Consider the following 12135-nt stretch of genomic DNA (forward strand, 5'->3'; position numbering starts at 1 on the left):
TAACAACTCCGCATAAAATTGAGATACGTTGTGACATGACGTCATGGATGACCGCGATTTAAAAAAAAAAAAATTCCCGTCTGGTTTCTTTTACTTCATTTTTGATGAAAGAAACACATTTTTGCATAGTTTCTTGCTGGCTATTGTAAAACCATGCAATTAGACCTAAAGTTCATTTTATATAAATGAAATGAGATGTAAAACTCGTTTGAAAATCTCTGTATAAGCCATGCCTGGCACTTAACACACGATGTTAGGTGACGTTTCGTGTATACGGCAAGTTGGGGTTCTGATAGTTTTACATGATATGTTGAATTAATAATTTTATCTTCACTGAATTACCTTTTGTCATCTCTGTGTTCCGTATGGTCTGCATCCATTTACAAGTAGCAAGGAAAACATATGTTTAATTGAGAAATTTGATATGTCATTGCATTTTTTTTTCTTTAATAATTATAAGTTGAAGTATTTATTAACAATTCAAGATCACTTTTATGAATATCGTTTAATTCAATAATTACCAAACATCAGATGCATTAATTTTTAGAGTTTATTTTAGTTTAAATGGTATTTTATTTAATACACATCGTCCCAACAAGTGTTGTTTCATAAATTTGTATAGCAAGCCTAAACATCTGAAATTGTATGATCTTAATCTATATAAAATCCAATTACAATTATTTATCCATACATTCCATGTAAAGTTACTCTGTCTAAGTTCCCGTATAAAACACGAACCTTAATAATACACGTCGTTGGTTTAAGGCAGAGACGCATAAAGCAATATGTTATTCATACATGTGTGTACACATTCTCATTCCAAATCTAAATTTGTTGAATTTATCTACAGCATCATGGCGGATATGCCCTGTGAAGTGATAAAAAGTTCTATTAAAAAGGACCCGATTGATCAACGATGTGTGAACAAGCAGGTATGCTGGGTCACATGTCAGTCACGTGCCGGTGAGAGACTCACGACCGTTATGATTTACACCATTCAAAATGACTGAAATGCCACATAAGACAGGTGCGTGCCACCCGTCACGAGCGTGTGTAAGGGACAAAGCGATCGGCGGACAGGCCAACCCGGACACAGATACGATCAGTATTACAGCACGGACATCAAATTTAACCAAATGACCCATAGGGGTCAAGGATAAATTAATGCAGGTCTATTAAAATTACCATTAAAATCTAAATCGAGAGTTTGAAACGGAATTAATAAATAATCAGCCTGTTTTTCGGATTGTGTCGATCTTGGTTTTAGATAAGACGAGGCCAGCGAAAGTCCATTCGATCATTAAAGTTTTACGAGTCATTTTGATGTCGATAACGAAAACTAAACTTGCCTACATATGAAAATACAAAGTTACGGTAATGATTTTTTAATCGTTTTTTTTTTTTTTTTGACGAAGAGAGTCATGTGCATGAATTTTCAAGACGTGGAGGAATAAAGAAATGAATGGATAAATGGTATTTTGACCGTCACAAAATTACATGTCTGTTACAATTTATAACATTTTTTGGAGGTGGTTATAGTCAGAGATATATAATACCTGTGACAATATTAGCCTTTGTAATGGTGATTCGGTACTCTAAACAGTCGTGTCCCACCACGATGACGTCATAAATTATACAATAATTAAATATGTAATCAAACACGAGATGCTTGAATACCTTTCTAACATGATATATAGAGCACAATGATTCCGAATTATACAATTGTCTCAATATTAACCCAACCGATTTACCGCAATTCATCGACAAACTCAGATATCGGAGGATAGCGAGAGAGGGGCGCAGTTCAACCTAACATATTCCGCCGATTGTTTAATCTGTGTTGTCGGTCGCTTCTGTCTGTAGTTTGACTTTATCTATTATTTGTCTCCTGTAGTCTTGTCTCATTGTCTCTTCTCTTTCTGTATCCCTAAGCTTTCTCTTCACTCACTTCCTCCATAAATGATCTCTTCTCTTTTTCCATTGGCTGTCTCTGTTCTGTCTCACTTTGCTGTCTCCATTTGTCTCATTGAGCTGTCTCTTTTCCGTCTACTTTTGTTGTCTCCATTTGTTGTCCCCTCTTAATCTTTATTAGTTGTCTTATCTCTGTCTATCTTCCTGAGCTCTCCTTTCTGTCTCCCCTTTCAGTCTCCATATGTTGTTCCCCTTTGTCTTTATAAGTTGTCTTTTCTCTGTCTATCTCCTTGAGCTCTGTGTGTCTTTTGCTGTCTATTCTCTCTGTGTGTGTGCTGTTGTCTCTTCTCTGTGCGTGTATGTTGCTTTCTTTTTCTCTGTGTGTGTCTGTTGCTGTCTCTTCTCTGTGTGTGTCTGTTGCTGTCTCTTCTCTGCGTGTGTCTGTTACTGTCTCTTCGCTGTGTGTGACTGTTGCTGTCTCTTCTCTTTGTGTGTCTGTTGCTGTCTTTTCTCTCTGTGTGTCTGTTGCGGTCTCTTCTCTCTCTGTGTGTGGTGCGTTCTTTTCTCTGCGTGGGTCTGTTGCTGTCTCTTCTCTCTGTGTGTCTGTTGCTGTCTCTTCTCTCTCTGTGTGTGTTGCGTTCTTTTCTCTGCGTGTGTCTGTTGCTGTCTCTTCGCTGTGTGTGTCTGTTGCTGTCTCTTCTCTGTGTGTGTCTGTTGCTGTCTCTTCTCTGTGTGTGTCTGTTGCTGTCTCTTCTCTGTGTGTGTCTGTTGCTGTCTCTTCTCTGTGTGTNTGTGTCTGTTGCTGTCTCTTTTCTCTGTGTGTCTGTTGCTGTCTCTTCTCTCTGTGTGTATGTTGCTGTCTCTTCTCTGTGAGTGTCTGTTGTTTTCCATTCTCTGTGTGTGTCTGTTGCTGTCTCCTCTCTCTGTGTGTCTGTTGTTTTCCATTCTCTCTGTGTGTCTGTTGCTGTCTCTTCTCTGTGTGTGTCTGTTGTTTTCCATTCTCTGTGTGCGTCTGTTGCTGTCTCCTCTTTCTGTGTGTCTGTTGTTTTCCATTCTCTCTGTGTGTCTGTTGTTGTCTCTTCTCTCTGTGTGTACGTTGTTTTCCATTCTCTGTGTGTGTCTGTTTCTGTCTCTTCTCTCTCTGTGTCTGTTGCTGTCTCTTCTCTCTGTGTGTCTGTTGCTGTCTCTTCTCTCTGTGTGTCTGTTGCTGTCTCTTCTCTGTGTGGGTCTGTTGTTTTCCATTCTCTGTGTGCGTCTGTTGCTGTCTCCTCTTTCTGTTTGTCTGTTGTTTTCCATTCTCTCTGTGTGTCTGTTGTTGTCTCTTCTCTCTGTGTGTACGTTGGTTTCCATTCTCTGTGTGTGTCTGTTGCTGTCTCTTCTCTCTCTGTGTCTGTTGCTGTCTCTTCTCTCTCTGTGTCTGTTGCTGTCTCTTCTCTCTCTGTGTCTGTTGCTGTCTCTTCTCTGTGTGTGTCGGTTGCTGTCTCTTTTCTGTGTGTGTCTGTTGCTGTCTCTTCGCTGTGTGTGTCTGTTGTTTTCCATTCGCTGTGTGTGTCTGTTGTTTTCCATTCTCTGTGTGTGTCTGTTGCTGTCTCTTCTCTCTGTGTGTATGTTGCGTTCTTTTTTCTCTGTGTGGATGTTGCGTTCTTTTCTCTGTGTGTGTCTGTTGCGGTCTCTTCTCTGTGTGTCTCTGTTGCTGTCTCTTCTCTGTGTGTGTCCGTTGCTGTCTCTTCTCTGTGTGTGTCTGTTGCTGTCTCTTCTCTCTGTGTGTCTGTTGCTGTCTCTTCTCTCTGTGTGTATGTTGCGTTCTTTTTTCTCTGTGTGTATGTTGCGTTCTTTTCTCTGTGTGTGTCTGTTGCTGTCTCTTCTCTGTGTGTGTCTGTTGCTGTCTCTTCTCTGTGTGTCTCTGTTGCTGTCTCTTCTCTCTCTGTGTATGTTGCTTTCTTTTCTCTGTGTGTGTCTGTTGCTGTCTCTTCTCTCTGTGTGTATGTTGCGTTCTTTTTTCTCCGTGTGTATGTTGCGTTCTTTTTTCTCTGTGTGTATGTTGCGTTCTTTTTTCTCTGAGTGTATGTTGCGTTCTTTTTTCTCTGTGTGGATGTTGCGTTCTTTTTTCTCTGTGTGTCTGTTGCTGTCTTTTCTCTCTGTGTGTCTGTTGTTTTCCCTTCTCTGTGTGTGTCTGTTTTTTTCCATTCTCTCTGTGTGTCTGTTGCTGACTCTTCTCTCTGTGTGTCTGTTGTTGTCTCTTCTCTCTGTGTGTCTGTTGTTGTCTCTTCTCTCTGTGTGTACGTTGTTTTCCATTCTCTGTGTGTGTCTGTTGCTGTCTCTTCTCTCTGTGTGTATGTTGCTTTCTTTTCTCTGTGTGTGTCTGTTGTTTTCCATTCTCTGTGTGTGTCTGTTGCTGTCTCTTCTCTCTGTGTGTCTGTTGCTGTCTCTTCTCTCTGTGTGTATGTTGCTTTCTTTTCTCTGTGTTTGTCTGTTGCTGTCTCTTCTCTATATATCTGTAGTAAATATAACAGTAAGTTGTTGCTGAGTGCGACATTCAAAGCACTGTAGAGACTCAAAAAGTACAAAGACGGAGCCCGACAATGTATTTGTAATGCAGACAAGTGATAATATACTCGTGTATGTGCTTGTATCAAATTCTGATTAATCAAAAAAATCTTACAAGTCGGCTGGTCGATAATCGTGTACCGGTTTGTTCGTCTAGGGGGTCATTTAGTGCACCACGTTGTGTTAAGTAATGACCACGGATGACACCATATATAAAATGGAATATTCCTAATTCCTGTCAAATATGAATAGTAGTTTATAGTGCTCTGTCAGTCGGGCACTGCCGTCATACTCACAGGTGCAGCACCTGTGGTCATACCTGTGTTTTCTTCTGTGTGTGTGTGTCTGTTGCTGTCTCTTCTGTGTGTGTGTGTCTGTTGCTGTCTCTTCTTGGTGTGTGTCTGTTGCTGTCGCTTTTCTCACTCTCTTAGTTGGCTTCTCTTTGTGTGTCTGCTGCTGTCTCTCCTCTGTGTGTATGTGTCTGCTGCTGTCTCTCCTCTGTGTGTATGTGTCTGAAGATGAACGTAAGACGCACGCTTGTGATTACATCTTTAACATTTTGAAGCTAAAAACGAAATTACACTGTAAATAATTATTGTTTATTGAGATGCGTAAAGTCCGTGTGCTTGAAACAAGACTGACACTATTAGTTCTTTGACCAGGCGCCGTATGTCCCGAGAGTCCCCACACAGCGGCATATCAAAGAACTTACGGTAATACAAACCGAGGGTTTCCGAAGATCTTATCGGACGCTATGCACTGTTTACTTATATATCACCGACATGTTACACGTGTCAACGACCGAGTTAATTAAACACGAGTCCTCTTCTTACACTTATTTTTCAGATAAAAAACCCACTAATTAATTGGCGCCCGTTAGTGTCATGGCTACAAATTGCTATATCAAGACCGTATTCTATTCTGATTTTATCATATACAGCTATATAAGAGCAAGACAGTAATCCACCGAGATAGTAAATACTGGTTTTTATCATATACAGAGTTAGCGCGTGCATTTGACCTTGGCTGTTACGAGGATGTTAAATTCAAAACAAACAAATCATTATTATTGACCTAATACAAATTCTTTTGATCATTTATCAATTGTAACCGGCTGTGAAAACTAGTTTGGTCATCCAATGATGAATAGTCGATCAAAATAATTGTCGTGTCAGGAATGATACGAGGCCTCGCACCTCTATTCGCCTTTGGTGATAGGGTCAAGCGACAAATATTATTGTAAAATTAAAACTGAATATCTTTGATTACGTGGATAAACAGTCTATGCGCATTATACTTCGCTTGACGTTATTACATAGCCACTCCACGTAACTGTTGCGTTTGTCGGAAGTGTGATTTCACGTGCATTCCGCAAACCGGACTCGGTTGTCAGATACGGCAGCAGTTTACCACAGTTCCCTACCGGCATTATTACGCGTACTATCGCACGTGCCAAGGCAGTGATTGGCCAATTGACATATCTGGACATGCAATAAGGATGTTTTTCCGCCATTGAGTTTTGTTTGAAATAGCGACTTGTGTCACAGTGATATTGCATTTCTGTAAATTATTTTTATTTTATAAATATTGGCGAGCCGATATACAATGTACGTATTGCATTTATTCGCGAGGAAAGACGAACGCGAATTCAATAAAAAAATTTATCAAAATTCGGCCATGTTGTGAGATATGAAATAAGCAAGTCATATATTTTGTAGAAATCAGACAATTTAAATAAAATAGTTTCACGACATGCATCGATTTTTTTAAATTGTTTTTCCGGAAGACTAACATACAAGGCAAATTATTACATAATATCCTGATTTGTGGAGATTGTAAATTTAGAAAACGACTGAACAAAATATCCGGAATTTTATACTGTCAAATGTACAGTTTTAAAACAACTTATTTAATTAAATCATGTTATTTAATCAATCAGTATTTACAGCCATTTATACATTTTCCATGTCTATTCAAACAGGAATACAATAATTTCTCCAAATGTTTTGTACGGTAACAAAATCGAAACTCCAACGGAGTCTAGTTTGACCAACATGGTGTCAGAGGGATCCAAGCAATAGAAGCGGTCCTTGGTGGAATTAAGATTGGAGTATGGTGCCGCATCACAAAGCTGTAACATGCGTTGGTCATGCTGATATATTTTCTCTACTATAATGTGAGAACGCGGATTGTTGGACGAGGAATCGTTTTTCGTAAGGAGGTCTACTTGATTTCATAAACACAACAAACTGTGGTCGAATTTTGCGAGATTTACGGCAATTTACCGTTGGATAATTTTAAAACTAAATCAAAACTTTCATTATGATTAAAAACTGTTGTGTGTTTGAGGATATTTAAGGAGTATTTTCTGGATCATGAATTGTATATTTACATTTGCAGAAATAGAGCTAACATGCCAGTGTACTAAGTTATTCCTATAGTCGAACAATTTAACACGTCGTGCGTCGTTCTCCGGAACTGATGATGAATTTCTCTGTAAGTGCACAAAGGTCAGACAAGACGTGCAATAGTTGTACATAACGTATACATGTTACAGATGTCAAGTGATTAGTTATAACACGGCTTTTCCCTGTTTGTTTCATGTACTATTCTTCCTCACCTGAAATTGTTGTGTATCTCAGTTCAGTTTGTCCAGGTGTGCTCGGTTTGTCGGGGAATCCGTCGTTAAATTGTGTTTTATCTCGCCGAGATAATGAGCTGTGGACCGTTTGTATTATCTGTATGTGTAGGGATAATTCTGACTTTGGACATAGCATTAATAACTTGTACCCTGGTAGAAAGACGAGTGGGGGGATATATTTTCCGTGACGTCACACTTACTATACACCGTTACTGGTTACAATTCAGCAATGTGAGGCTCGCTCTCATGTTGCGGTGCCAACAAGCACTGACAACTCTCCGTGGAAATCCAACAATGTCGGTAATATGGGGATATTTTCCACCGTGATGTGACAAGTCGTGTCATTTGCCACCCTGAGATGTGTCAATCTAAATAAGGCCTAATCCTTCCCCAAGGGTGGCTACCTTTCCCTAGAGACCATAGGGCTTAGCTCCCTTAGATAACGGGACTTAGTTATTCCAACCAGTACCCGGCGATCACAGTTGGGAGCCATACTTGTACGTACTCCCAGACATGTTTCGCCAGATAAAAAATTCCACATTTATAAAGTGGGTCCTTTCACTTGGGAATACATTTGTCTGCAGCGACGTAGAACTTTGCCAAAGTTTCCCACAGTGATTTACCTAATGACCAACTGTAAAGCACCTTCTTTAGAACTATTTGACGCGACCTTACATTGATGTAGATATACGGCGTACATACCGTTATATAAACGAATTCCATTCTCTGAGGTATATCGCTTAACGCGGGTACACGGAACGACGGATAGACTAGCTGGTAAACCCTAAATAACAACAACAACAACAATTACACCTAGCAATACCACGCCCTTTCTTTGGCCTTCTTACATGTATCTGCTGTTATTTGTTGCTAATATTGGAACCACACAGCGTCGTGTTGTTATTGCTGTTTTGCCTCATTGGCGTTACGTTTCGTCAATTATCATTGTTGTTTCTCGCCTTCTTGAACACTATTTCTTTTGACGTTTTGTTGTTTTGTTGTTCTGGTCTCGAATTTTGTCATGTTTGTTTTGTCTCCTGATAAACGTAGCTGGATTTGGCGATGAGACTGTTCTATTGTTTCGTGTTCTCTGTATTACAGTGTTACCTCTCTCTCTGGCTACACGTGAATCTGATGTAGTTCATTGCTTTGAATGGTTTTATCCTTTGCACATTGCTCTTAAATGTAAATAGGCCTTTACAATGTTTTATACCAGTAAGATTTATAAGATAGAAAAAAATACTGAAAACATTGAACTGTGCGTGGCTATGGTGACATTTTTATGATGATGATCGCCAGGTGACCTCAATACCGGAATCGCTTCTACTGCCACGTCTGTTCTCCGTCACACGGTCTATGCATGTTCGAACTGGTGCACGCGAGCGCTCGTTAGAGACAGAGGAAGATGACATGTTGCTTACTTTGGTGGTTGTATACATAGCACGACAGAAGTCCCTCCATTCGTTAGGAATAACCGCACAGCTTTGATTGGAAGAAAGAAATTGTGATGTGTTTTCAAAATTATCAAAATAATAAAGAAAAAGATGTTAAGAAAGAAGTGAAGAATAGAAATCAAAGATAAGTTTACGAAGTCAGACTAATTAATCATTTGTAGTGAAGTAGAGATCGATAGAGAGTGACTTTGATGTGTGCCGACCTGATCAGCCAGAACAAGTGGAACCGTTACTTTACTAGTCACGGTACATGCAATAGCTTATTTGTCCTGTACATGTTCATTTGTTTCAATGGGGTTATTTACCAAAATCATATTTTGCAAAAAAGGTAAATTATTTCCCATTGCCTTCAATTCTGTTCTGATGTACTTTCTCTCACCTGCATGTTGATCTGTCCATCATAAGTCCGAGTTATTGTTATTTTGGATGAATATCGCTCGTAATAAATGTACATTGTAAATACTAGTAGCACCTAGGAATAAGTCCCTTCCAAAACATGATGTTCCGTTTGATAGTGTTAAATTGACACAAAGCTAACATTTCAAAAACATTGTGTTTTCAAAGAGAACATATCCTTTTTATTCTTTTTCGGTTATCTGTAGATTTTTCGTTTTGATCTTAATTCATTAGTTGATGAAAACCATGAAAACAGTCAACTAAACAAATATATACACAACCCAATGGATTTACCGGAAGTGGCTGCACGAAAATGAAAAAACCCCAGAGAAAGTCGTGTTATTTGTGTGAATTAAGGTACCTCAGGGACAAAACATGTTAGCTCACTTCAGAAGTCATCACGTGCGAGAACCGGAGGTCACTCAGATGTCACAGCTGTGATATAATAGCGAGTGCGTATCAGTTTGTGAATTCGTTTATTTTTTAAGAACTGCGATATGTCCACGCCATTGAGTCTACTGTCGTTAGTACTCTCGATGAGTCAACTGACATCCCCGTTTAGTTGTCTCCCGTTAAGTAACATAAGTCACTAATGTGTTGACTTTCATTCAGGCTTGTAAGATGTTCAGTTTCAATTGATCGTTGAGTGATATAAGTGAGTTGACTGTTAAGTCAATAGGGAGTCCACTATCATTGAGTGATATAGCAAGTAAGATTACAGTGGTTGTGTGTATTATATAGAAATTGAGATTACAGTGGTTGTGTGTATTATATAGCGATTGAGATTACATTGGTTGAGTGTTTTATACATCAAGTGAGATTACAGTGGTTGTGTGTATAATATAGCAAGTGAGATTACAGTGGTTGGGTGAAATATATAGCAAGTGAGATTACAGTGGTTGGGTGTATAATATAGCAAGTGAGATTACAGTGGTTGGGTGAAATACATAGCAAGTGAGATTACAGTGGTTGTGTGTATTATATAGCAAGTGAGATTACAGTGGTTGTGTGTATTATACAGCAAGTGAGATTTCAGTGGCTGAGTGTATTATACAGCAAGTGAGATTACAGTGGTTGGGTGAAATATATAGCAAGTGAGATTACAGTGGTTGAGTGTATCATATAGCAAGTGAGATTACAGTGGTTGTGTGTATAATATAGCAAGTGAGATTTCATTGGTTGAGTGAAATATATAGCAAGTGAGATTACAGTTTGTTGTGTGTATAATATAGCAAGTGGAATTACAGTGGTTGGGTGTATAATATAGCAAATGAGATTTCAGTGATTGAGTGTATAATATAGCAAGTGAGATTAAAGTGGTTTAGTGTATAATATATATATATGCAATTGCTAAGAGTTGCTCAAGGGTCCAGCCGTGTCTCAAGTGATTAGTTCTATAGTCATAAAATGGATACGGTTGAGATCCTCACCCTTTTACAATTAATACCATTACTTTGCATGCGGAGACAATATACTCATGCTTCCGGGATTGGCCCAGACGTCTGGCACATTACCCTGGGGACTTAGTTTCTCTAAAAAACTTGGAACGAGGTGGAATCCCCACTTCCTAATCTATATGAATGAAAAGATGAACTCAATCGTGCTACCAAAACTTACCCAGAATCTGGCCCACCCTTCAGGACTTAGTCCCTGGTCACAACACAGAAACAAACCCTGTAACATTATACCTGATTGCTGGCCATACAGAGAATGATATAATAATACTTAAAGGATAATCTGGCCCGACTCCTGTCATAACACAGAACCTAAAATTATACACACAAATTTTAGGATATCAACCCACTTGCCATAAAACGTTCGTGATCCTTTGTAAGGACCTTGAAATCCGTTGCTGTATGAAAGAAAAAAGAAGCTGAGGGGCTTTTTAGGTATTTAAAAGCCTATTGCTCCTAACCAGTTGATCATATTTCAAACAAATTTGCTACCAAGCCTTGACAGGCGGAGTCAAACATTGGGAATATAAACGAAATAAATTGTGAGAAGAATATTAGCCATTATTGCTGAAAAAATAAAGCCCTTTCGGCCTGTCGTCCTGTTGTCCTTCATATCAATGACATACCAGCTTTGAATTGCAACGGACAAATGGTCATGTTAAATGCTATATCAATTACTCTTGTTAGCCCGGTTAAAGGTGTGAAGGAGGTTTTCATGTTGGAGGAAACCGGAGTGCCCGGAGAAAACCCACGTGTTCGGGGAGGATACCCAATACCTTTTCACATCCGATCGGGAGTCGAACCTCTGCCTTCTTGGTAAAAGGTGATGGCGCCATCCACTGCGCTGCCCGGCCACCCAAGCATGCAACATATATAGAACTATCTGGTCTGTCCCGTGAGGAACGTTTGAGAAAGATCAAGAGAGGATGAATGATGGCGCTTTGTAAAGCTCCATCAGGAAAATTGACGAGAATGTCTTTAATTAACTCAAAAAGAGGATTAATAAATCTTTAGACAAAAGTTAACGATCATCAAGTCTTACTCTAGTCGGAATGTCAGGGAAGTATTCTTACGCAAAGAGAAACTTGATATTCAGAAACCATCTTGCAGATGCAGTGGTAGGCGCCATTAACGAATAAGACAATACAGACATTATACAGATTGGAACAAAGAAATCCTCAGACGTATATATCTACGTAAATGTTTGTGGCTTGTATTGTGTGTATAGACATACACGGTCCATAAAGGTCGTGTTTTTGACTTACATCCACGCGAATGCCAATGCCGTCACGATTACAACGTACGACTGACCAGTGTGACTTCCGTCCGCAAAAAAAAAGAAATAGGCTGACACGACACATGGGAAGAGGAAGGGAGCGAGGAGAAGGAGAAACTATTTTTTTTCTATTTATGAGATAACGTATTATAAAATAATGCTGTCTGAGGAGTTGCTCCTGGATCTGCTAATGTGGTACAAATTGGATTAAGACTCTTGCATAAGCTAGGCCAAACTCTTACTTACCTTGTGCTAGTACAGTTGAAACAAGGACCAAAGTTATATCCCAATACTGAAACTGTAACAAAAAGTTACATGTATTATTTGTAATAGACGAACATCTGCCTTTAATACCCCAGAATCCAAGGTTTTGAGCAAACATACTTAGACCGTGTTTAGTGTTCACAAGACAGGTGCACTTGGTGGTAAGCGGATAGGTGACTCCGAGTCCCTATC

The 12135-nt window shown here is 39.3% G+C and overlaps 1 protein-coding gene across 1 annotated transcript; it reads right to left on the minus strand.

Moving 5' to 3' along the window:
• Window positions 1-2107: 2107 nt before the first annotated feature.
• LOC110447873 (trichohyalin-like) lies at window positions 2108-5156 on the minus strand. Its single transcript, XM_021493839.1, has 2 exons — window positions 5101-5156; window positions 2108-3887 (listed from the first exon to the last, which is right to left on the minus strand). Exons 1-2 carry the CDS (start codon window positions 5154-5156, stop codon window positions 2108-2110), a joined length of 1836 nt encoding a protein of 611 aa, XP_021349514.1.
• Window positions 5157-12135: the final 6979 nt, after the last annotated feature.

The sequence above is a fragment of the Mizuhopecten yessoensis genome, unplaced genomic scaffold, assembly GCF_002113885.1.
Source record: "Mizuhopecten yessoensis strain PY_sf001 unplaced genomic scaffold, ASM211388v2 scaffold3627, whole genome shotgun sequence".
NCBI classification, from domain to species: Eukaryota; Metazoa; Mollusca; class Bivalvia; order Pectinida; family Pectinidae; genus Mizuhopecten; species Mizuhopecten yessoensis.